We start from the raw sequence: 22,295 nt of genomic DNA, 5'->3' as shown, positions 1-22,295 counted from the left end.
TCTCTTTTAGATGCTTTCCCTACTTAGGTTTATTAACCCATCAGCATCTTTTTCTGTGCTTGAAATATTACTTTCAGTTGGTTATATTGTCATGCTTAAGGTAATCCCTCCTTTATGATATGTTTGCTCACCTCACCCCTTTGTTGACATTTTCAAACTCCTTCAACTGTAGCCCTCTCTTACCTGACTCATTATCTCCTGCCTCTAACATTTGCAATTCTTCCTTCTTTAGTCTTGGAAATACAGAGAAAAACAATGGCATAAGAAAAGCAAAATGAGGGGTTGCCCTGGTGGCTCAGTCAGGTTATGCATCTGACTTGATTTCGGCTCAGGTCATGATCTCACCATTCATGAGTTCAAACCCTGCATCTAGCTCTGTGCTGACGATGTGGAGTCTGCTTGGGATTCTCTCTCTTTCCCTCTCTCTCTCTGTTCCTCCCCTGCTTGTGCTTGCTTGCCCTTTCAAAATAAACAAACAAACTTAAAAAAATTTAAAAAAAGAAAAGCAAAGCAAAATGAAAACAGCTCTCTCTACCCTGCTGCCACCTCCTATCAGCCTACTTGTCCAATTTCTCCTCTCTATTCTCATTGCTCAGTTGTTTCTTAAGTCCCTGCATTCTGGATTCTATGCTCATCAGTGTATTCAAAGTGTACTCTCAAATGTAACTAGTGATCTTCTTAACAGTCATCTCTAGTTGTTTTGTTCGGTTCCCGTTCTCTCTCTCTTCCTCTCTCTCTTTTTTTTTTTTTTTTTTTTGAGACTGTTTGATAATTTATTCAGCAAATATTTGTTGAGCACTTAACCTTAAAAATAAAGCTGTCAGTTGTTTTACCAGCAAAAATTGGTTTATTTGGGAATAGCAGGGGATTGTTACCTGGGACTGTAACCTGGGACATGCAAGGTTTAGCAAAATGATTGGCAAATACAGAGAACAAAGGAGAGACATTCTTTTATAGAGGAAAGGAGGAAGTTAGGAGGGGCTGTTATAAGCAAAAAGTACTTTGGAGTAAACTGGGAATTTGAAGTATTCTAGGGTTTTCATTGGCTGAGTTGTGACAGTCTCTCATTGGTTGGGCTGTTGTCAGGCAAGTGGAAAAAGCCTCCTTCTTCTTTCTGGGGTAGTCGAGTATAGGCTTCTTCCTTTTGGAAATGCAAGGCACATCGCTTTTTATTGGGGAATCTATAATTGACAATGAACTGTAGGGCATGAAACCTCCCCTTTCTGACCTCTCAGCTCCATTTTAAATGAGGTAGCCTTTACTTGGTTTCACAATACCTATATTAGGTACTGTGCCATGTCTTAGTGATTTGATGATGAATAAAAAGACATGATCCTTGCCCTTATAAAGCTTCCAGTTGGGTAGGAGAAAATAACATTTATCAAACAATCACAAATTATTGTAAAATTACAATTCTGTCCAGTGCTAAGGAGAGGCAAATGGTCTCATAAAAACATCTAATAATGGGGAGATTTGACATAGTGCCACTGAACAAAGAGCTAAAGGATAGTAGGGAAAATGTGGAAGGGTGAGATGGGGGTGAAAGGAGATTTCTAGGCAGAAGGAAAACCATATGCAAAGGCCTATTGGGGGTGGAAGATTGGAAGATTCAAGAAATTGAAAGAAGACCAGCAAAGAGAGGGTAGAGGTGAGACGGAAGAGGTAGGCAAGGGCCAGGTTATGTAGGTCATGTAGGCCAAGACAAAGAATTTGATTTTTTCCTAAGAACTATGGAAACTCACTAAAGTGAAGATTGGGATGTGTTATGTGACACATTCATATGTGCATTTGAAATTTTGTCTTGGATGCATTGAGGAGAATGCATCTGAGGGGGCAAGATTATGTGAAGTACAAATGCGAAGCAGTTACAGTATTTTAGGCAGAAGATGGTGGTGGCTTAGGTGAGGATGCTAACAGCCAGAAATAGCAAGAAGAGAGAGGACAGATAGCTATTTAGTGGATAAAACTCATAATGACTTGACCTTGAATTGACTGGGGTTGATGTATGGAAGATAGGTCATGGATTATTTGTAGGTTTCTGGTTTTTGTAGCTGGATGCCACTTTCTGAGATGGAAAATTCTGGAAGACCATATTTTGACAGGCAGAGTTAGATTTTGGGCGTGGTGAATTTGAGATGCCCTTGAGACATCCAGGTGGAGGTAAAATTAGGCAGTTGGAAATCTGAGTGTGGAGGTCAGATGCAAAGTACGGCCTTGTAGTATTTGCATGTGGGTGGATAGTTGTTTAAGTAATGCGTGTGAATGAGATCTTCCAGGAAAGAGTATAGAATGAAAAGAGAAAGCAGCCTAGTCTCTTCTTGAAACTCATCTGGTGAACTCTCTGAGGTTACCCTGTCCTGGCTCTCCTCTCACCTCTCCTCTTCTGCCTCTCAACTGTTGCTGGTTTCCAGAGTGTGGTCTTTTTTCCCCCTTGGAGAGCTAAATAGTTTTATCGCTCCCACAACTCATTTTATGTGAGATAAGTTCAAAATATTTCCAATTCTTATTCTTCCCTGGTTTCTAAAATTTATCTTTGCTGTGTACTAAGATTTCTACATGAATACCTTTTTTTGTCTTCCCAAATACAACATATCTAAAATACTATTTATTATTTCCCTCTGGATTCACCCTTATGATATCCATATTCCTTTTGGTGATCTTATCATTTCCCCGGGCTTTCATCACTGAAGGAATGATCATTTTTTACTCTTTCTTATCCCCATATATCTTATAATTATTTTTTTCAATATATGAAATTTAATGTCAAATTGGTTTCCATACAACACCCAGTGTTCATCCCAAAAGGTGCCCTCCTCAATACCCATCACCCACCCTCCTCTCCCTCCCATCCCCCATCAACCCTCAGTTTGTTCTCAGTTTTTAAGAGTCTCTTATGCTTTGGCTCTCTCCCCCTCTAACCTCTTTTTTTTTTTTTTCCCTTCCCCTCCCCCATGGGTTCCTGTTAAGTTTCTCAGGATCCACATAAGAATGAAAACATATGGTATGTCTTTCTCTGTATGGCTTATTTCACTTAGCATAACACTCTCCAGTTTCATCCATGTTGCTACAAAGGGCCATATTTCATTCTTTCTCATTGCCACGTAGTACTCCATTGTGTATATAAACCACAATTTCTTTATCCATTCATCAGTTGATGGACATTTAGGCTCTTTCCATAATTTGGCTATTGTTGAGAGTGCTGCTATAAACATTGGGGTACAAGTGCCCCTATGCATCAGTACTCCTGTATCCCTTGGGTAAATTCCTAGCAGTGCTATTGCTGGGTCATAGGGTAGGTCTATTTTTAATTTTCTGAGGAACCTCCACACTGCTTTCCAGAGCGGCTGCACCAATTTGCATTCCCACCAAAAGTGCAAGAGGGTTCCCGTTTCTCCACATCCTCTCCAGCATCTATAGTCTCCTGATTTGTTCATTTTGGCCACTCTGACTGGCGTGAGGTGATACCTGAGTGTGGTTTTGATTTATATTTCCCTGATAAGGAGCGACGTTGAGCATCTTTTCATGTGCCTGTTGGCCATCCGGATGTCTTCTTTAGAGAAGTGTCTATTCATGTTTTCTGCCCATTTCTTCACTATATATCTTATAATTATTAAGTTCTTGCATTTATTTCCTTTTAAAGTCTCCTAACTCTCACTTCCATTTCCTTTTTACTATTAATCTCTAGTTCAGCCCTAATTATTTCACTTTCAGATTCTTTAAGTAACACATTTAATAATATGGAAGGATATGACATAGTAATTAAGACTGTATGCTCTGAGCTCATATTATCTGGGCTCAAAATCTAACTCCTCCACTCCCTAGTTTTGTGACTTAGGCAAGTTGTATGGCATCTCTTTGATTCGATTTTCTTACTTTTAAAATGGAGATGACAATCTGACTTTCATGGGGTTGTTGTGAAAGTTAAATGAGAAAATGCACATTAGCACAATGTCTACCAAATAATAATAACTTGCCGCATTATAGATCTTATATAGTATAGTTGGCCCTTGAACAACACAGATTTAAACTGTGCAGGCTGACTGATAATGTAGTTTTTTAAAATAAATATAATAATAGTACTGTAAATATATTTTTCTTCCTTATGATTTTCTTAATATTTTCTTTTTTCTACCTTTATTATAAGACTACAGTGTCTAATATATATAACATTCAAAATATGTATTAACCAACTATCTTATCAGTAAGGCTTCTGGTGAACAGAGGCTATTAGTAGTAGTTAAGGTTTTGGGGAGTCAAAAGTTACATGCAGTACTTCACTAGAATTCACCAGTGGAGTCATCTGGGCCATGGGTTTCCTTTGTGGAAAGTTTTTTGATTATTAATTTAATATTTTAAATAGTTATGGAACTAATCAAATAATTCAGTATTGGGTAAATTGCAATAGTCTGTAATGTTTGAGGAATTGGTCCATTTTGTCTAAGTTGTCAAATTTATTTATATAGAGTCATTCATAGTATTACCTTATTATCTTTTTGAGGTCATCAAGGTCTGTAGTGGCATCCCATGCTTCATTCCTGATGTTGGAAATAATAGTTCTTCTCTATTTTGTCAGTCTTACTAGAGGTTTCTAAATTTTTTAGATCTTTTCAAAGAATCAGCTCTTTTATTTTTTTCAATTGTTTTTCTGTTTTCATTTTCGTTGATTTCTCCTCTTATTATTTCCTTCCTTCTGTGTAGGGTTTAATTCGCTCTTGTTTTCTTAGGTTCTTGAGATGGGAGCTTAGAATATTGATATGTGGCTTTTCCTCTGTTCAGATGTATGCATTTCTTGCTATAAAAGGAGCTATAAAAAGAGCACTGCGTTAGCTCCTTTCTACAAGTTTTGACATATTTTAATTTTTATTCAGTTCAATGCATTTAAAACAATTTTCCCTTGAAACTTCCTCTTTGATCCATGGGGTACCTAAGAGTATGTTGTTTAATTTTCAAGTGTTTGTAGATTTTCTTATTATCTTTTTGTTATGAATTTCTGGTTTGATTCCATTGTTGTTGGAGGATGCACTTTGTGTGAGTTTAAGTCTTTTAAATTTATTTAAGTTTATTTATGGCCCAGATGTGGCAAACCTTGGTACATGTTCTGTGGGCACCTAAAACAGTGTTTATTCTTTTGTTATTGGGTAAAAGGTTTAGCAAATGTCAGATCCTTTGGTTGATTATGGTACTGAGTTCACCCATGTACTTGCTAAATTTATGTCTAGTTGTCTTATCAATTGTTGAGAGAAAAATGTGGACATCTCCAGCTATAATTGTGGATTTGTCTATTCCTTCAGTTCTATCAGTTTTTGCTTTACATATTTTATAGCTCTGTTGTTGGATGTTTGCTTATTTAGAATTGCTCTGCCTTCTTGATGGATTGGCCCTTTTATGTAATGTTCCTCTCTGTCTCTGGTAATTTTCTTTGCCCCAAAGTCTACTTTATCTATGGTTAATAACTCCTGTTGTCTTTTGATTATTTGTATACTGTATCTTTTTCATCCTTTTATTTTCAATATTATATTTAGAGTGAGTTTCTTATAGATAACATAAAGTTGTATCATGTTTGCTAATCCACTCTGCCAATCTGTGTCTTGATGTATTTAGAACATTTACAGGTAGGATAATAATTGATATTTTGGACTTTAAGTCAGTCATTGAATTAGTTTTGTTTTTGTTTTTCATGTCTTTTAGTTTTTCCTGCCTTCATATAGAGTACAGGAATAATTTTTAGAATTCCATTTTTATTTATCTGTTTGCATTTTCTCTCACTTTATTCTTGGTGAGTCTAACTGAAAGTTTGTTTTATCTTATTCTTTTCAAAAAGCAGGTCTTAGGGGCGCCTGGGTGGCTCAGTCGGTTAAGCTGCCGACTTCGGCTCAGGTCATGATCTCGCGGTCCGTGAGTTCGAGCCACGCATCAGGCTCTGTGCTGACAGCTCAGAGCCTGGAGCCTGTTTCAGATTCCGTGTCTCCCTCTCTCTGACCCTCCCCCGTTCATGCTCTGTCTCTCTCTGTCTCAAAAATAAATAAACGTTAAAAAAAAATTAAAAAAAAGAAAGCAGGTCTTAGTTTTATTGATCTTTTCTATTGCCTTTTAAGTCTCTACTTCACTTATTTCCACTCTTATCCTTGTTATTTCCTTCCTTCTGTTAATTTTGAACTTCATTTGTTCTTCTTTTTCTAGTTCCTTGAGGTGTCAAGTTAGGTTGTGTATTTAAGGTCTTTCTTGTTTCTTTTTTTTTTAATTTTTTTTCAACGTTTTTTATTTATTTTTGGGACAGAGCATGAACGGGGGAGGGGCAGAGAGAGAGGGAGACACAGAATCGGAAACGGGCTCCAGGCTCCGAGCCATCAGCCCAGAGCCTGACGCGGGGCTCAAACTCACAGACCGCGAGATCGTGACCTGGCTGAAGTCGGACGCTTAACCGACTGCGCCACCCAGGCGCCCCAGGTCTTTCTTGTTTCTTAACGTAGACGTTCATCTCTGTGAACTTCCCTCTTAGAACTGCTTTTGCCCCCCCCCCCCCTCAGTTTTGGTGTGTTGAATTTCCATTTTCATTTGGCTTGAGGTATTTTTTGATTTATGATTTGATTTCTTCTTTGACTCATTGGCTGTTCAGTAGCATGTTGTTTAATCTCTATATATTTATGAATTTTCCAGTTTTCTTTTTGTAATTGATTTCTAGTTTCAAACCATTGTAAATGAAAAAGATGCCTGATATGACTTCATTCTCTTTAAATTTATTAAGACTTGTTTTGTGGCCTAATTTATGAGCTGTCCAGGAGAATGTGTTTGCTTAAGCCATGTGTGCTTAAGAAAGGTATGCATTCTGCTGCTTTTGGATGAAATGTTCTGTATATGTCTTTTAAGTTCATCTGGTCTAATGTGTCATTTAAGGCCAATGTTTACTTATTGATTTTCTGTCTGGATGATCTATCCTTTGGTGAAAACAGAGTATTAAAGTCCCCTGATATTACCAACTTAGAGGTGCCTGGGTGGCTCAGTTAGATGAGCATCTGACTCTTGGTTTCGGCTCAGGTCGTGGTCTCACAGTCATGAGATCGAGCCCCCGTGTCAGGATCCATGGTGGGCATGGAAGCTGCATAAGATTCTCCCTCTCCCTATGCCTCTCCCAACTCGCTTGCACACTCTCTCTCAAAATATTTTTTTCTCATGTTTTATCTTGTTCTTTCATTTGGAACATATTCCCCTATTTCTTCATTTTCATTGTGTTAATGTACACACATTAGATAAAATAGCCTCCTCTCCCAGTCTTAAAGGAATGCATTTGTGCAGTAGATGAACTTTATTATTCAACCTTGCCCTATCTCTTGGTTGCATTTCAAACCTTTGTGATCGTGAAAACAGCCTGTTTTAACGCTAGTGACTCTGAGTAGTTGAGGGTGTGCTAGGACCCGTCAGTGTCCTGAATGGGATGATCCCAGTCAGCACCTAGATTCAGGCTGATGAAAGCCAGATCCTCAGGCAGTAGCTTGTAGAGTATGCAAATATACCTCTTTCAGAGGAAGACTGGGAGATAGGAGTTTCTGTCTTCTCCCTTTGTGCTGATGGCCAGTTAAGAGTTGTTTCTTTCTTTGCTACTGTATCACTGAACCCATGAACATAAGCCCCACTGGCCATCAGACTTAGGCTATCAAACGATGTGTCCTCTGGGCAGCCAGGGCGTTAGATGTGTACATAAGCACCTTAGAGATGCAAACAACTTGGGGCAGGGCAGAGGGAGAGCACAGAAATGACGCCACTACCCTCCCTGGTCCCTGGAGAAGTTGGCCCCTAGATGTAGTTTAATTAGAAGCCTGCCCCTCAGGCCACAGCTATGAAGATAATCCAATAGGCCTCTTTCATAAATACCAGCAACCCTGACTGAGATAGAGAGATAGTGCTAAGATGGTACCCTCTGGCCCTCATCCCCAGATGGTACCTAAATGGGCCTCGAGATGTGTGTTAAACCAGCAGTTTACCCCTCAGGCCAAAGCTCCAAGAGGAGCAAATAAGCCTCTTTCACAGAGAAACCAGCGTGTGTTTTGGTCCCTGTCTCTGTGCTGTGCCCTGAGATTGGTAGCTGCCAAGTCTTGTCTCTTCATTTGTTACATTCCCATGGGACCGTGAACACAAGAGCCACTGGCCACCAGAGCCAGGCAACTAGAGGTGTTCCCAGGAGGGGATACCAGTCGTATGGACCAACTCCCCTCCAGGGCACACCAATGATCTGCGGTACAGCACAAGGAGAATAGGAAGAAAGTGCCCTCCCCCCAAGGTCTCTGGAGAGGATTAGAGTTGGCCCTTAGATGTGTGTTTATTTTATTTTTTTTTTAATTTTATTTACTTTATTTGTTTTTTATTTAAACTTTAGTTAACATACAGTGCAATATTGGTTTCAGGGGTGGAATTCAGTGATTCATCAAAACACTTGATTATATAAAACACCCAGTACTCATCACAACAAGTTCCCTCCTTAGTACCCATCTAGCCCATCTTCCACTCACCTCCCTCTGTCAACCCATAGTTTGTTCCCTATCATTCAGAATCTTCCTGTGGTTTGCTTCCCTCTCTTCTCTCCCCACTCCCATAAGTTCATCTATTTTGTTTCTTAAATTCCACATATTGAGTGAAATCATATGGTATTTGTCTTTCTCTGATTGACTTGTTTTGCTTAGCATAATACATTCTACCTCCATCCACGTCATTTCAAATGGCAAGATGTCATTCTTTTTGATGGCTGAGTAATATTCCATTGCATATATATATACCACATCTTCTTTACTCATTAATCATTCTGTGGAAATTTGGGCTCTCTCTATAGTTTGGCTATTGTTTATAATGCTGCTGTAACTATTTGGGTGCATGTACCCCTTCAAATCTGTATTTTTGTATCCTTTGGGTAAATACCTAATAGTGCAATTGCTGGATTTTAGGGTAGTTCTATTTTTAGTTTCTTTTTTTTTTTTTAATTTTTTAACGTTTATTTATTATTGAGAGATAGAGAGACACAGAGCATGAGCAGGAGAGGGGCAGAGAGGGGGAGACATTAGAATCCGAAGTAGACTCCAGGCTCTGAGCTGTCAGCACAGAGCCCAACACGGGGCTCAAACTCACAAACTGCGACATCATGACCTGAGCCAAAGTCGGTCGTTTAACCAACTGAGCCACCAGGCACCCCTCTATTTTTAGTTTCTTGAAGAACCTCTATACTGTTCTCCAGAGTGGCTGCAACAGTTTGCATTCCCACCAGTAGTTCAAGAGGGTTCCCCTTTCTCTGCATCCTTGCCAACATCTGTTGTTTCTTGTGTTGTTCATTTTAGCCATTCTGACAGTTGTGAGGTGGTATCTCATTGCGGTTTTGATTTGTATGTCCCTGATGATGAGTAATACTGAGCATCTTTTGATGTGTCTGTTAGCCACCTGTTTATGTCTTCTGCCCATTTCTTAACTAGGTTGTTCATTTTTTGGGTGTTGAGTTTGATAAGTTCTTCATAGATTTTGAATACTAACCCTTTATGCTGTTTGCAAATATCCAATATGCTGTTTGCAAATATCTTCTCCCATTCTGTAGGCTGCCTTTAAGTTTTGCTGCTTGCTTCCTATATGTGTGTTTAATAAGTCTGTTCCTCAGGCCATAGCTATGAACATAAGCTAATAAGTCTCTTTCATAGGAAGACGGGGCACCTCAGCCTGTTGTCTCTCTGCTGTGCCCTGGGAGGTAGTTAAGGTGTCTTTTTCCATTGTCTATAATCCTGTGGGACCCACAAGTGTAAGCCTCGCTGACCACCAGGAGACCTAGAGGTGGGCAGCAGGCACAAATATCAGAGCACCAGAGGAGAGTATAAGTTCCTTTCCAGGAGATACCAGTGGGCTGGAGCAAGGCAGAGGGTGAGCACAAAGAAGATGCCTGTAGGCCTCTGGTTTTGGAGAGTGTTTCATTAGGCCTGTAGATGAGTGTTAAATTAGATGCTTTTCCCTCTGGCGGATGCTTTAAGGTAAATAGATAAGCTTCTTTCACCCAAAGTCTTGGTACTTTTTCCGCTGGCTGCCTTTGTACTGGACTCTGGAGTGGGTGAGTCTGCACAAGCCCTTTAAGAACTGTTTCTTAGTTGAAATAGCCTTGTGGGTCTCATGGACACAAGCCTTATTGGTTTTCAAAACCAGATGTTTTGGGGACTGTCTTTCAGGTGCAGGTCTTTAAAGTTGGGGTACCAGGTGTGTGGTTCAAACCCTTCACTCTTCAAGGAGAAACTTGGGTTTGTGAGTTCTCTCCCGATCATAAGTTGCTGTGTGTTGTGGGAGAAGGGGACATTTATGACGTGTCTCAGTTTCTCCTCCCCTTCATGTTATGTTATGTTTTGTTTTTTTTTTGTTTTGTTTTGTTTTGTTTTTTTTATCCAACATGTAGGAGCTGCTTAGCTAGTTTTGGGTTTCTCTCAGAGGATCTTTCTCCATATATAGATTTTGTATGTCTGTGGGAAGAGGTTGAGTGCAGGATCCTACTACATCACTGGCTTGAACTGAAACCTCCATTTTAATTTATCTATAACGTTTTTGAGTGACTCTCTTTGTATAGCTCCTTTAGTGGTTGCTCGAGGTGTTATATATGCATAACTTATTGTGGGGAAATAGGTTCTACTTACATAAATGGGTTAGAAAAAAGCTTAGGACAGAAAGCTGCCACCACGGGGCGAAAGCACCCAAGGTTAGCTAGTGAGATATTGTAATGGGATCACGAGTAACTTGTTATATCACCTGCAGGAAATTACTTTTCATCTGATACCGATATACTATTGTACATTGATCATAAACCCCACTTGGCTCCCAAGACCCTTTGCTTCTTACAACACACAAGTTAATGATTACTGTCTGATTGTTTTCTCCACATTCACGTGTGTAAGATCTTGCTTTCTTCACATTCACCACGTGGGTCCATAATTACGGAGACAAAACCCCTGTTTGGGGCTCTTGTCTCCTCCTGGACATTAGCCACTCTCGTATTCAATTCTGTGTCTGCTCTCTTGCTGGATAAGAAAGAACTCCAGACTCATAGTCTGCGACAACTTATCACTGTCTATAGGTGTTGCCATTTTACCAGTTGGAATGCAGTATAGGATCCCTTTGTCCTTTTATGTCCCTTTATAATATAATCCTCCATTTTTAATTGTTTTAAATATTTCCTTTTCATACATCAAGAACTACATCAGACAATATTATAATTTTTGCTTTCTCTGTCAAATGTAATTTTGAAAACTCAAATGAGGAAGGAAAGTCTATTGTGTTTATCCATTCTCTTATGATGTTTTATCTTTGTTCTTGATGTCCCAAGAACAGCATTTTCTAAGTACTTCCTTTAGCCATTCTTTTAGGGTCAGTCTACTGGCAACATATTCTCCTAGTTTTCTTCATCTTAGAATGTCTTGTGTCTCCCTTTCATTCCTGAAGTATATTTTTGCTGAATATAGGATCTACCCATTCTTTTCTTTCAATAGGAAAATGTACTTCCTTCTAGCCTCCGTGGTTTCTGATGGGAAATCTTACCATTGAATTGTTTCCCCTTGTGGATAAAATGTCATTTCTTTCTTGCTGCTTTCAAGACTTTTCTCTTTGTCTGCAGTTTTTAAAAGGTCGGCTATGATGTGTCTTGGTGTGGATTTCTTTGTGTTTGACTGTGAGATTTTTCACTCTGCCCTAGGGAATAAGCACTGTGCTTTTTATGGTGCTTTTTCCTGCTTTGTGTAGTTTGTTCACACGTGTGCCAATCAGTACTCAGTTGAATACTTGAGAGAGATCCTCTCCAGATCTGTATTCTCTCTGTACTCTTTTCTCCAGTTCCCTTCTCTGTGAGCTCTAGCCATCTTGGTCTCTCCAGACTGTCAATTTTGCCTCTTCAATTCAGGCACACGTCCTTAGCCTGCGAATTCTCCAGGTGTGAGATGGTACAGTCATAGTCATATGGCTCACCTTGCTTAATTTTCCATGCTTCAGGAATCACTGAGCTACATTACCTGATATTCAATGCCTTGAAAACTATGTACTATATTCTATTCATTTTTTGAGTTTCTTTAGGCAGGAGGATAAATCTGGTCCTTATTAGACCATCTTGACTAAGATGATTTTTAATGGGACTAAAAATCAGCAGGTGGATCAGATAATACCCAGTTCATGCTGGGCAGCTCAGGTTTCATGGTAACTTGGTATCCCATGGTCCAGTGTTTAGGTGAGTTGAATGGGAATGTGGTGGGAATCACTGCCCCTGCATCCCTTATATCCTGGATGGTGGCACTAAGCTCTGAAATCCCTCCTAAGAATTGCTTTAGGTTTGCCGTTTTCCTAGGTAGAGGCATTTCTAATGGTTTCTGTTTGACCTTTCTTGCCATAATAGCTCTCATTCCATAGTCAGGGAATCAATAAGGAATTCTACCAGCTGAGTATGTCTATTCCAAGTATGCATTCTGAAATTGGAAAAGTAAACACAGGAAGGTTCAGGGACCCATTGGGCCCACTGTGAAATTGACCTGAGCTCAAACTCCATCGATCACCTGGCCTTCCTGAGCCCCTACTCTGATTGGTTTTGGGTCTCCTGGAATTAGTGTCAATTCAGAGCCAGTTTCTAGTAATCCCTGAAAGGTCTGAATATTTCCTGTTCCCCACTTCACAGTTACCCTGGTAAAAGGCCATAGGTCCCTTTGAGCAAGGCTGGGAGGAATAATGACAGTATACATTTTCAATAATGTACTTCAAGAAGAAGGAGACACCCGCTTCATTCAAAGGATTCTGAGTCTGTAAACTTGCTCAAGTCAATGAACGATTGAGGAGTCCCTGATTCTGTTTTTATGATTCAAGTTAGACTTTTGTTCACCGATGTAGAACTTTCCTGCTTGTATAGAACAAGTAAGAATTTATTAGATTTTCTATCTATTTCACTTGTAGGAACACTATAATTAACTAGCCAAAGCTATAAGTCTGTGTAAGTCAAACTATCAGATTGCTGCTTTGGCTCTCTTGTCCCTTGCAATAACCAGGCCCACCTTGCTGATGGGGTTGGGGTGTCACCACTTGGCTTCTGCCACCCTGGGGTCCAATTTGTCCCAATGCATTTAGGTTTTCCGGTTGTGACTGCAGTTTCTACTGTAAGTTTTGTCCTATGAGAGAAGGGTGATCATTGAGCTCCTCAAGGATGCTGGGGCTCCCCTCACAAATTTATTTGTCAAAGTAGTGGTGAGAAGACGTACGTCTGAGCACCCCCCATCTCCTCCCTCCTGCCCCCCACCAAACCCTGTGGGTAAGTAAGTCTTAAATCACAATGCACTCTGACATTCCAATCTCCCTAAGCCTTTGAATCCCTTCCTCTCACTGCCTTTCTAACTTCCAAACTGCAAAATTAAATGCACAATCTCTGTTTAGTGTGCCCATATCAATAACTTCAGCCTGATCTGACTTTATGTTCCTTGCATCATTATCCCATACCCTTAGTATCCATTTCCACACATGTGCCCCAGATTTCTGCTTGTACGGATTATAAAAATCAAATACTTCTTTCTTTTGGAGTATAGCACATGGGTCACCTCACCTTAAGTGGCCTGCTAGGACTTGATTCTAGTTCTAGGTCTAGAAGCAAAGGGGGGTGGTGGGGTGGATCCTGAGGAGAATCTGTATTATCTTGTAAGGCAGCTGCCTCAGGGGTGGCCATTATAGTTTCCTCAGTCAATGCAGGGTTAATCCCCTCAGATGGGGGTGGAACAGCTGACACTACTGGACATGAGGATACTGCTGCCACTGGGTCTGGGGAGGCCAGTGCCACTGCAGTTGGGTGAAACACTTCCGCTGAGGGTGGGGAAGTCAGTTCCCCTGGGGACAGGGAGGAGTCTTCCACCAGCAGAGAAGACTCCAAAATTTAGCAGTTCGATGTCCCCACCTCCATCATTCTAACTTATTCTTTCTCAATTAATGACCTCTTTGTAACAGTAGAGCCTTTGAAAGACCAGGAGTTCAAGTTACATCGTAATGCAGCCACTTGTAGGATGAGGGTCTGCATTTGATTTTCAGCAATTTCAGCCCTGCAGCTAGAGGAGATAAAAGGTCTCCTTTGGGGCACACATGAAGTTCTCTGTCATTTCTGTGGCCCAGGACCTGGACATTCAAACCTCTGAACTCATCCTTTTCTTTCCCCACATTGTCTAGTGATCTTGGGAGCAACTAGCCAATCTTATCCTATTTGTTAGTTTTCTGAAAATGTTTGAAAGTACACATAGCCATTTTAGTCTTGTTTCTTATAAGTAATTAATGAGCGCCCAGTGGAGATATTTTGCTTATCTTTATTGCCAGATTATGCAATCAACTATCTTTGCACTCTTTACTACTGGAAATAGAGTCCTTAGTGTCTTTAAAACTAATCAGATTAGAGGGGCACCTGGGTGACTCAGTTGGTTAAGCGTCTGACTTTGGCTCAGGTCATGATCTCACAGTTCATGGGTTCGAGCCCCGCATCAGGCTCTGTGCAGACAGCTTGGAGCCTGGAGCCTGCTCAGATCCTGTCTCCTTCTCTCTCTGCCTCTACCCTGTTTGTGCTCTCTCTCTCTCTCAAAAATAAATAAACATTAAAAACATTTTTTTTTAAATCTCATCGGATTAGAGAGCCAATTTCAGAAACCCCAGAACTAATTCAGAATACTCATCTTTACAGTTCTGCTCCTTTAGAATCACCATCAGTACCAAAATCTTTTTTTTTACTAAAAAAATTTTTAATGTTTATTTTTGAGACAGAGAGAAACAGAGTGCAAGTGGGAGAGGGACAGAGAAAGAGGGAGACACAGAATCCGAAGCAGGCTCCAGGCTCCAAGCTGTCAGCAAAGAGCCCAACATGGGGCTTGAACCCACGAACCGTGAGATCATGACCTGAGCCAAAGTCGGATGCTTAATCGACCAAGCCACCCAGGTACCCCAGTACCAAAATCTTTATTAGTCAGAGAAGCAGCTCTAGTAAGGAGATGAATACAGATGTATATGTATATGTTATATTTACATAGAAGCTATATTTATAACTTTAAAAATATATAATTATTTATTTATTATAGGAATTGGTTCATGTGATCATGGAGGCCAACAAGTCCCACAATTAGTCATCTGCAAGCTGGAGAACCCGGCCAGTGGTGCAATTCAATCTGAGTCCAAAGGCCTGAGAACCAGGATCTTCAATGGCTGTACTGGCTTAAGCCAGGAGAGCAAATTTGCCCATCTGCATTTTTGTTCTATTCAGGCCTTCAATGGATTGGATGGTGTCTACCTTCATTTGTGAAGGTGATCTTCTTTACTCAGTCTACTGATTCAAATGCTACTTTCTTCTGGAAACATCCTCACAGATGCACCCAGACAGAATGTTTTACCAGCTATCTGGGTACCCCTTAGCCCAGCCTAGCTGACACTAAAATTAACCATCACACCTACCGCCTTCTCCCATATCCTGCCATCTTTATTTTACATCCCAGTCTTTTCTCCTGAGCTACATGATCACATAGCTACTGTCTACTTGCCATTTTTACTTGAATGTCTCACTTTACTTTCAGATATAATATGTACAAAGTTGAATTACCTCCCTTCTTTATGCCACAATGACAGAATTCCTCAGCGAGGGGATTTCTCCCTGTGAGTGATGACACTTACACTCAGTTGCACATACCGGATACCTGAGAGTCATTGATATCCACCCTTTTCTCCATTCTAGTGGATCACCTACAATCTACCCAAAGTATAGCTCAGACGCTTCCATTTTCCTCTATTTATTTTATTTTATTTTATTTTTTTTCAAATGAGGAGTATTGCCATCTTCACCATATTTTTTTTTAACGTTTATTTATTTTTGAGACAGAGAGAGACAGAACATGAATGGGGGAGGGTCAGAGAGAGGGAGACACAGAATTGAAACAGGCTCTGGGCTCTGAGCTGTCAGCACAGGGGCCCGATGCAGGGCTTGAACTCACGGACCGCGAGATCGTGACCTGAGCCGAAGTCGGCGCTCAACCGACTGAGCCACCCAGGCGCCCCTTTCCTCTATTTATTTTTGAGAGAGAGAGAGAGAGAGAGAGAGAGAGAGAGAGAGAGAGAATGAGTATGAGTGGGGGAGGGGCAGGGAGAGAGGGGGCAGGGGATCCCAAGCAGGCTCTGCACTGACAGCTGTGAGCCCGATGTGGGGCTCAAACCCACGAACCGCCAGATCAAGACCTGAGCCAAAGTTGAAAGCTCAGTTGACTGACCCATCCAAGTGTCACCATCCTTCTCTCTCTTAATGTTGCCGTCCCCAGAGAGTTACACTCTCGTCAGCATAAATCACAGCTCATCTGTGACCACCTGTGATTTCTGTATTTATGTTCCAGTATTCTCTTTGGTTTGTTCATAGCACGTAAACACACTTCATAATTATTCTTTTACTTACTTGCATATTCATTGCTTGAGAGTGGGAACCATGACTATCATATTTGTCATTGTTTTCCCAGCTCCTAGGACAGTGCCTAGTACTCAGAGGTAGGATTAGTAGATATTTGCTGCATGAATGAGAGCATTGAGGCAGAGCCTCTGCTTCTCTGTCGAAAGGAACCAGCAAGAGCAGCCTCATTCTGTGGCAATCACAACATTACCCAGCGGGGGGGGGGGGGGTGCATACCAGACAAAGTGTGTCAGAGGGACCATGTCTACTGGAGTCTCCATTGGGCTGGTGGAGGAGGCTCCCTGTTCTGGTTGTCATCTTAGGACTTTAACTCCAACTGCTGTAATCACACAAACTGGTAACGGTAAACTGATTACCTTGAAAATATGTGGTTTGAGGGGGCTTTGGAGGATGGCAAGATCATCAACTTCTTTTTATATTCCTGTATTTTCTTTAAAACTTTATTTAAGGAGAGAGAGCGTGCATGTGCACGAGCAGGGGGAGGGGTAGAGAGCAAGAGGGAGAGAGAGAATTCCAAGCAGGCTCTGTGCTGATAGCATAGAGCCTGATGTGGTGCTCGATCTCATGAACCATGAGATCCTGACCTGAGTGGAAATCAAGAGTCAGATGCTTAGTCAGCTGAGCCACCCAGGCACCCCTTTACATTCCTGTATTATTTAAAATATTATAGCAGGCATATGTTACATTATGATTTAAAATTTTTATAGAAATTTAAATAAATGTGTTTAAAAATAACGCACTTGGTTAAAAACTAAAACGTATTTGGTTGAGAAATGATGCTGCATGATTAATTTCTGAATGTGCTTTTCAGTGGTTCCAAGAGATTTGGCTTCAAAGACAGAATATTCTTTTGAGCAGAGTAAGACTGAGTCAGACTTCTTGCTTCATTTGCTCTTTTCTTCTTAATCTTCTATTCTGTGATTTTTCTATGCCATGATAGCTTCATTTGCTTTTGGTTTTGATCTGTCTTATTCTAATTTGTGATGGAATACAGGTTATCTCCTTGTAAAAGGAAAATTACTGATACTCTGGATGTGACTGCTATGTGAGGTTAGATATAATCAGAGTCACCTATATGTACATAGGTAGGTAGTGACCAGGTTTGTAAGGCCCCAAGCCTCTGTCAGAAAGGGTTAGAGAAGAGGGGAATATGAAGATAGCTTATAAACTCACAACTCAGACATGTAGTATTTTGTTAAAGGATGTAGATTCTCATCTAGAAACAGAAAGAAGGTCTGTAGCACTTAGGTTTGGGTTCTGTCTTAGATCTAGAACACCAGCTGTTATAGCAGACTTTCCTGGGACCTCAGCTAAAATCCTGAGACAGGCAGCAGGGCAGAGTGTCTGCCTTTGATCCTTGCCACAAAATACTGAAAATTTCATGTTTCCAGAGGTACAGGGCCAGTGCCTGAGAAGGAGGATTTGAACTTTGGCTAGGCACCATTACCAAGGTATTTCGAGTGACAGGGAAAGAGAAGGCAAGTAACCAAATGTATTCAGATGATGTAGATATGAGTATGGAAATGATGTCATTAAGAACAGCTAACATCTGTGGAGAAATTCTGACGTACCAGTCGCTGTAGCAAGCTCTTTAGGGGTATATTATCTCGTGTAACTATTACCACAGTCCTAAGATAGTATTATCCTGTTTTATAGATGAAGAAATAGGGGCACAGAAGCCACACATCTACTAAATGAGGAGTGGAGTTTGAAGTTAGGAATTATGCCTCAAAAACTCACTCTTGTACCTTCCACTCTCACTATACTCCTTTCTGCTATACATGTCTGATATCATCTCTTAGGTCAGACCCAAGCTCAAATGCCAACAAATAATGTAAATTAGATTTAATTAGTTATATCTGGGAGAAAATATAGAGTAGTGGAGGCTGTAAGAAACCGGGTGACCCTAGTTGGAAAGGACAGCAGGTATTGAGTTCTGGTGGATTGTAGCCATGGGGTATTTCGGGTTCAGTATTGACAAATCCTTGATGCTTAAAAATACCACATGTGTGCTGTAAAATATCTAGAAATCTGCATATTTATGTGAATTCTTCTTGTATTTCTTATTTAAAAAATTTTATTATTATAAAACTACTGTGCCATGCAGACCTAACAAAGTACATCTGGTAGCAAAATGTGAAAGCTGGAAAAGGGAGGCCATTTATTTTTACTTCCTCTAAATCACACATACCCTTCTATGACAGAGTGGACCTGGACATCACAGTCTTAGAGGACAGTCATTCTGTATCATGAAGGAATTTTCGCTGAGTTCTCCAGTTTTAGTTGTTGGATTGTTAAAGGAGGAGCCAAAGAGAATTTGCAAATCCCTTTCCTTTTCCTTTCTTCCCCGAACAATTATCTGGCTTCTAAAACTGTTGTCTTCTACATAATCTCATTTTGAATGTCAATCTTTGAGTATTATCTCCTGACTTTGTTCTGCTCTCCTTGTGAAACAAATACCAATTCACCCATGGGCAATAAAGTTGGCTATTGCAGGAGCCAAAAGTAAAATAAATTTTATTCTTTTTTATTCTTTCTCCCAGGCTCAGAAGCCTCAGGACCTGTGTGCAGGACCTCAGTGCCCAGGCGATGTCTATCTACCTTAGCTCCTGTCAAGAAAGCTAAGCTTAAGAGGTTGGCTGGGAAAATGGCAGAGTAGAAGGACCATAAGCTTGCCTTGTCCCACAGATACAACTAGATAACACTCTCATCAGCATAAATCACTCAGAAAAATGATCCGAAGACTGGCAGAACAAACTCCAAAATCAAAATTAGGCCACATCAAAGAAGGTAAGAAGGGCAAAGATGCAGTCTGGGAGTGAAATGGATCATGACCATACACGGTGGGGAGGGAGCTGGTGGCACAGAGAAGGGCAAAAGACAGACGTTCACACTGAAGAGCCCATGAGCAGGGAGGACATTTGCCTTTGAAAGCAAGAGGGGCTGAATTTCATGAGTTTTTATAACCAGCAGGACTTAAAGCTTGGAATCTTAAAAATTGGTGGGCTTGGTTCTGGGAGATCCCAGAGGGTTTTAGGAAATGGAATCCCTATCCTTAAAGAGACAGCATGACAAACAGCCTGTGCAGATACGCTGTAGGACCAGGACTTGGGAAAATGCTGGGAGAAGATGAGAGGGAGAGTGTTTGCTCATCTCAGAGCATGACCTGGAGAGACCCCTCCAGGAACAAAGGAGCTAGCAGCATCATTTCCCTCCCCTGCTGCTCAGCACAAACACACAGCCACCCGCAGGAACCGGCAGGGCTGGGACACTCACTACCTAACTTGCTTACATCAAGCAGTGCTTGCTTCAGCAGATCTGCCCTTCCCAGTCATGCCTGCCTCAGTCTTGGTGCTGTGGGCCCTTCTCATGCAAACCCTGCCAGTACCACATCTAACCTGTGTGTATTGCGGGACCTTAATTCTGGCAGCAGCAGGGGCAGGTCTCACTTTGTAAGCAGACTACCACACACCTTGCTAAAATGCACCCCACCCCTGCTGGGGACCAATAGACAAAGAGAGCCTCTGTAGACAATGGTACTGAAGGAAAAAGAGGCAAAACTCAAAAGCAGAGCCCATGCAACACACATAGGAGACACTCCCTGAAGCCCCAGGCCCTGAGGAACATGGGACACTGCATTGCGGGGCACTACAGGACTTCTTTATAAGGCTGTTATTGTTAAGAGCAAGAGAAGTGGCTGACTTTCGTAACACACAGAAACAGACACAGAAAGTTAGACAAAATGAGACAGAGAAATATGTCCCAAATGAAAGAATAGGAGCAAACCACAGCGAGAGACCTAAGCGAAATGGACATAAGTAATATGCCCGATAAGAGAATTTAAAATAATGGTTATAAAGATACTCGACTGGAGAAGAGTGGAAGACATCTGTGAGACCCTTAACACAGATATAAAAAAGAACCAATCAGAGATCAAGAACACAATAAATGAAATTTAAAATACACTTGAGGCTCTCGCTCTCTCAACATAAACAAATAAATAAACTTAACAAAAATTTTTTTATAAAGGGGGCACTTGGGTGACTCAGTCGGTTAAGCATCCAACTCTTGGTTTGGGCTTAGGTCATGATCTCACAGTTTGTGAGTTCAAGCCCCACTTCAGGAAAGCTATCCTAGGTTCTCCTTTTGCTGCTTATGCTTTGCCACCATGGTCACCACCAAAAGCAGTCCACAAGCAGGATTCTTTCTCCCTCTCTCTCTGCCCCCTCCCCTGCTTATGCACGCACTCTCTCTCTCTCTCTCTCTCTCCCTCAAAATAAATGAATAAATAATACACTTGATGGAATAAATAGTAGACTAAATGAAACAGAGGAACAAATTAATGATCTCTGAGACAGAGTAATGGAAAATAACTAAGCTGAGCAAAGAAGAGGAAAGAAAATTATGCAAATTGAGAATACTCTTAGGGAACTCAGTGATTCTATCAAACATAGTAACATTCACATTATAGGGGTCTCAGAAGAAGAAGAGAGAGAAAAGGGAATAGAAAATTTATTTGAAGAAATAATAGCTGAAAACTAATCTGGGAAAGGAAATAAGAGGCACGGAGATTCCCCCCAGAAATTCAATCCAAGGAGGTCTACACCAAGACATATAATAATTAAAATAGCAGAAAGTAATGGCAAAGAAAAACATTTTTAAAGCAGCAAGAGAAAAGAAGTAGTTACATATGGGAAAACCCCATTAGGCTATCAGTAGATTTTTCAGCAGACAGTTTTCAGGCCAAAGGGAGTGGCATAATATATTCAAAAGCACCGAGAGAGAAAAATCTGCAGCCAAGAATACTCTATCCAGCAAGGTTATCATTCAGAGTAGAAAGAAAGATAAAGAGTTTCTCAGACAATAACTTTTAGAGTTTGTGACCAATAAACCAGCCCTACAAGAAATATTAAAAGTGACTCTTTGAGTGGAAAGGAAAGACCGTAAGAGTATGAAAAGTAGAAACACAAAATCAGTGAAAACAAGTACTTCTCTAAAAATCAGTCAAGAGATTCATAAAATAAAAGGAAGTAAATATCTATAGATATAGGACATATATTTAAAATGTGGGGGGCGCCTGGGTGGCTCAGTCGGTTAAGCGTCCGACTTCAGCCAGGTCACGATCTCGCGGTCCGTGAGTTCGAGCCCCGTGTCAGGCTCTGGGCTGATGGCTCGGAGCCTGGAGCCTGTTTCCGATTCTGTATCTCCCTCTCTCTCTGCCCCTCCCCTGTTCATGCTCTGTCTCTCTCTGTCCCAAAAATAAATAAAAAACGTTGAAAAAAAATTTTAAAAATAAAAAAAAAAAAAATGTGGGAGGGAGAAGAGTACAGAATGGGTTAAGAGTACAGATGGTTAAGTAACCATCAACTTAATATAAACTGCTATATGCAGAAGAGCTTAAGTACACGCCTAATGGTAACCACAAATCAAAACCCACTAATAGATACGTAAGAATAAAGAGAAAGGAATCCAAGTATATCACTAAAAAAGTCAACTTATCATGAGAAGAGAACAAGGGCGAAAGGATTAGAGAAAATCTATAGAAAAAAACAACAACACTGAACAAGTAACTAAATAGCACTAAGTACATACCTATCAGTAATTAGTTTGAATGTTAATGGACCAAATGGTCCAACCAAAAGACATAGGGTGACAGAATGGATAAACAAAACAAAACAAAACAAAACACAAGACCTGTCTATAGGCTGCTTACAAGAGATTTATTTCAGACCTACAGGCACCTGCATATTGGAAGTGAGGGGTTAGAGAAACATTTTTCATACAAATGGATGTCAAGAGAAAGCCAGAGTAGCAATACTTTTATCAGACAAAATAAACATTAAAACAAAGA

General features: G+C 40.6%; 1 protein-coding gene across 1 annotated transcript in view; it reads left to right on the top strand.

The window, feature by feature from the left end:
* The window catches only part of LOC122231006 (prostate and testis expressed protein 13-like), a 43,110-nt gene that overhangs the window by 2,435 nt on the left and 18,380 nt on the right, over positions 1 to 22,295 (top strand). Inside the window, exons 2-3 of the mRNA XM_042957760.1 lie at positions 15,078 to 15,300; positions 18,988 to 19,234. Of these exons, the coding sequence (XP_042813694.1) occupies positions 19,177 to 19,234 (58 nt within the window). The 5' untranslated portion in view covers positions 15,078 to 15,300; positions 18,988 to 19,176. The remainder of the gene's footprint in view (positions 1 to 15,077; positions 15,301 to 18,987; positions 19,235 to 22,295) is intronic.

This window comes from Panthera tigris, chromosome D1 (genome assembly GCF_018350195.1).
Source record: "Panthera tigris isolate Pti1 chromosome D1, P.tigris_Pti1_mat1.1, whole genome shotgun sequence".
In the NCBI taxonomy this organism is placed as follows: domain Eukaryota; kingdom Metazoa; phylum Chordata; class Mammalia; order Carnivora; family Felidae; genus Panthera; species Panthera tigris.
The sequence above is the reverse complement of the archived record's forward strand: the minus strand, read 5'-3'. Positions and strand labels throughout refer to the sequence as shown.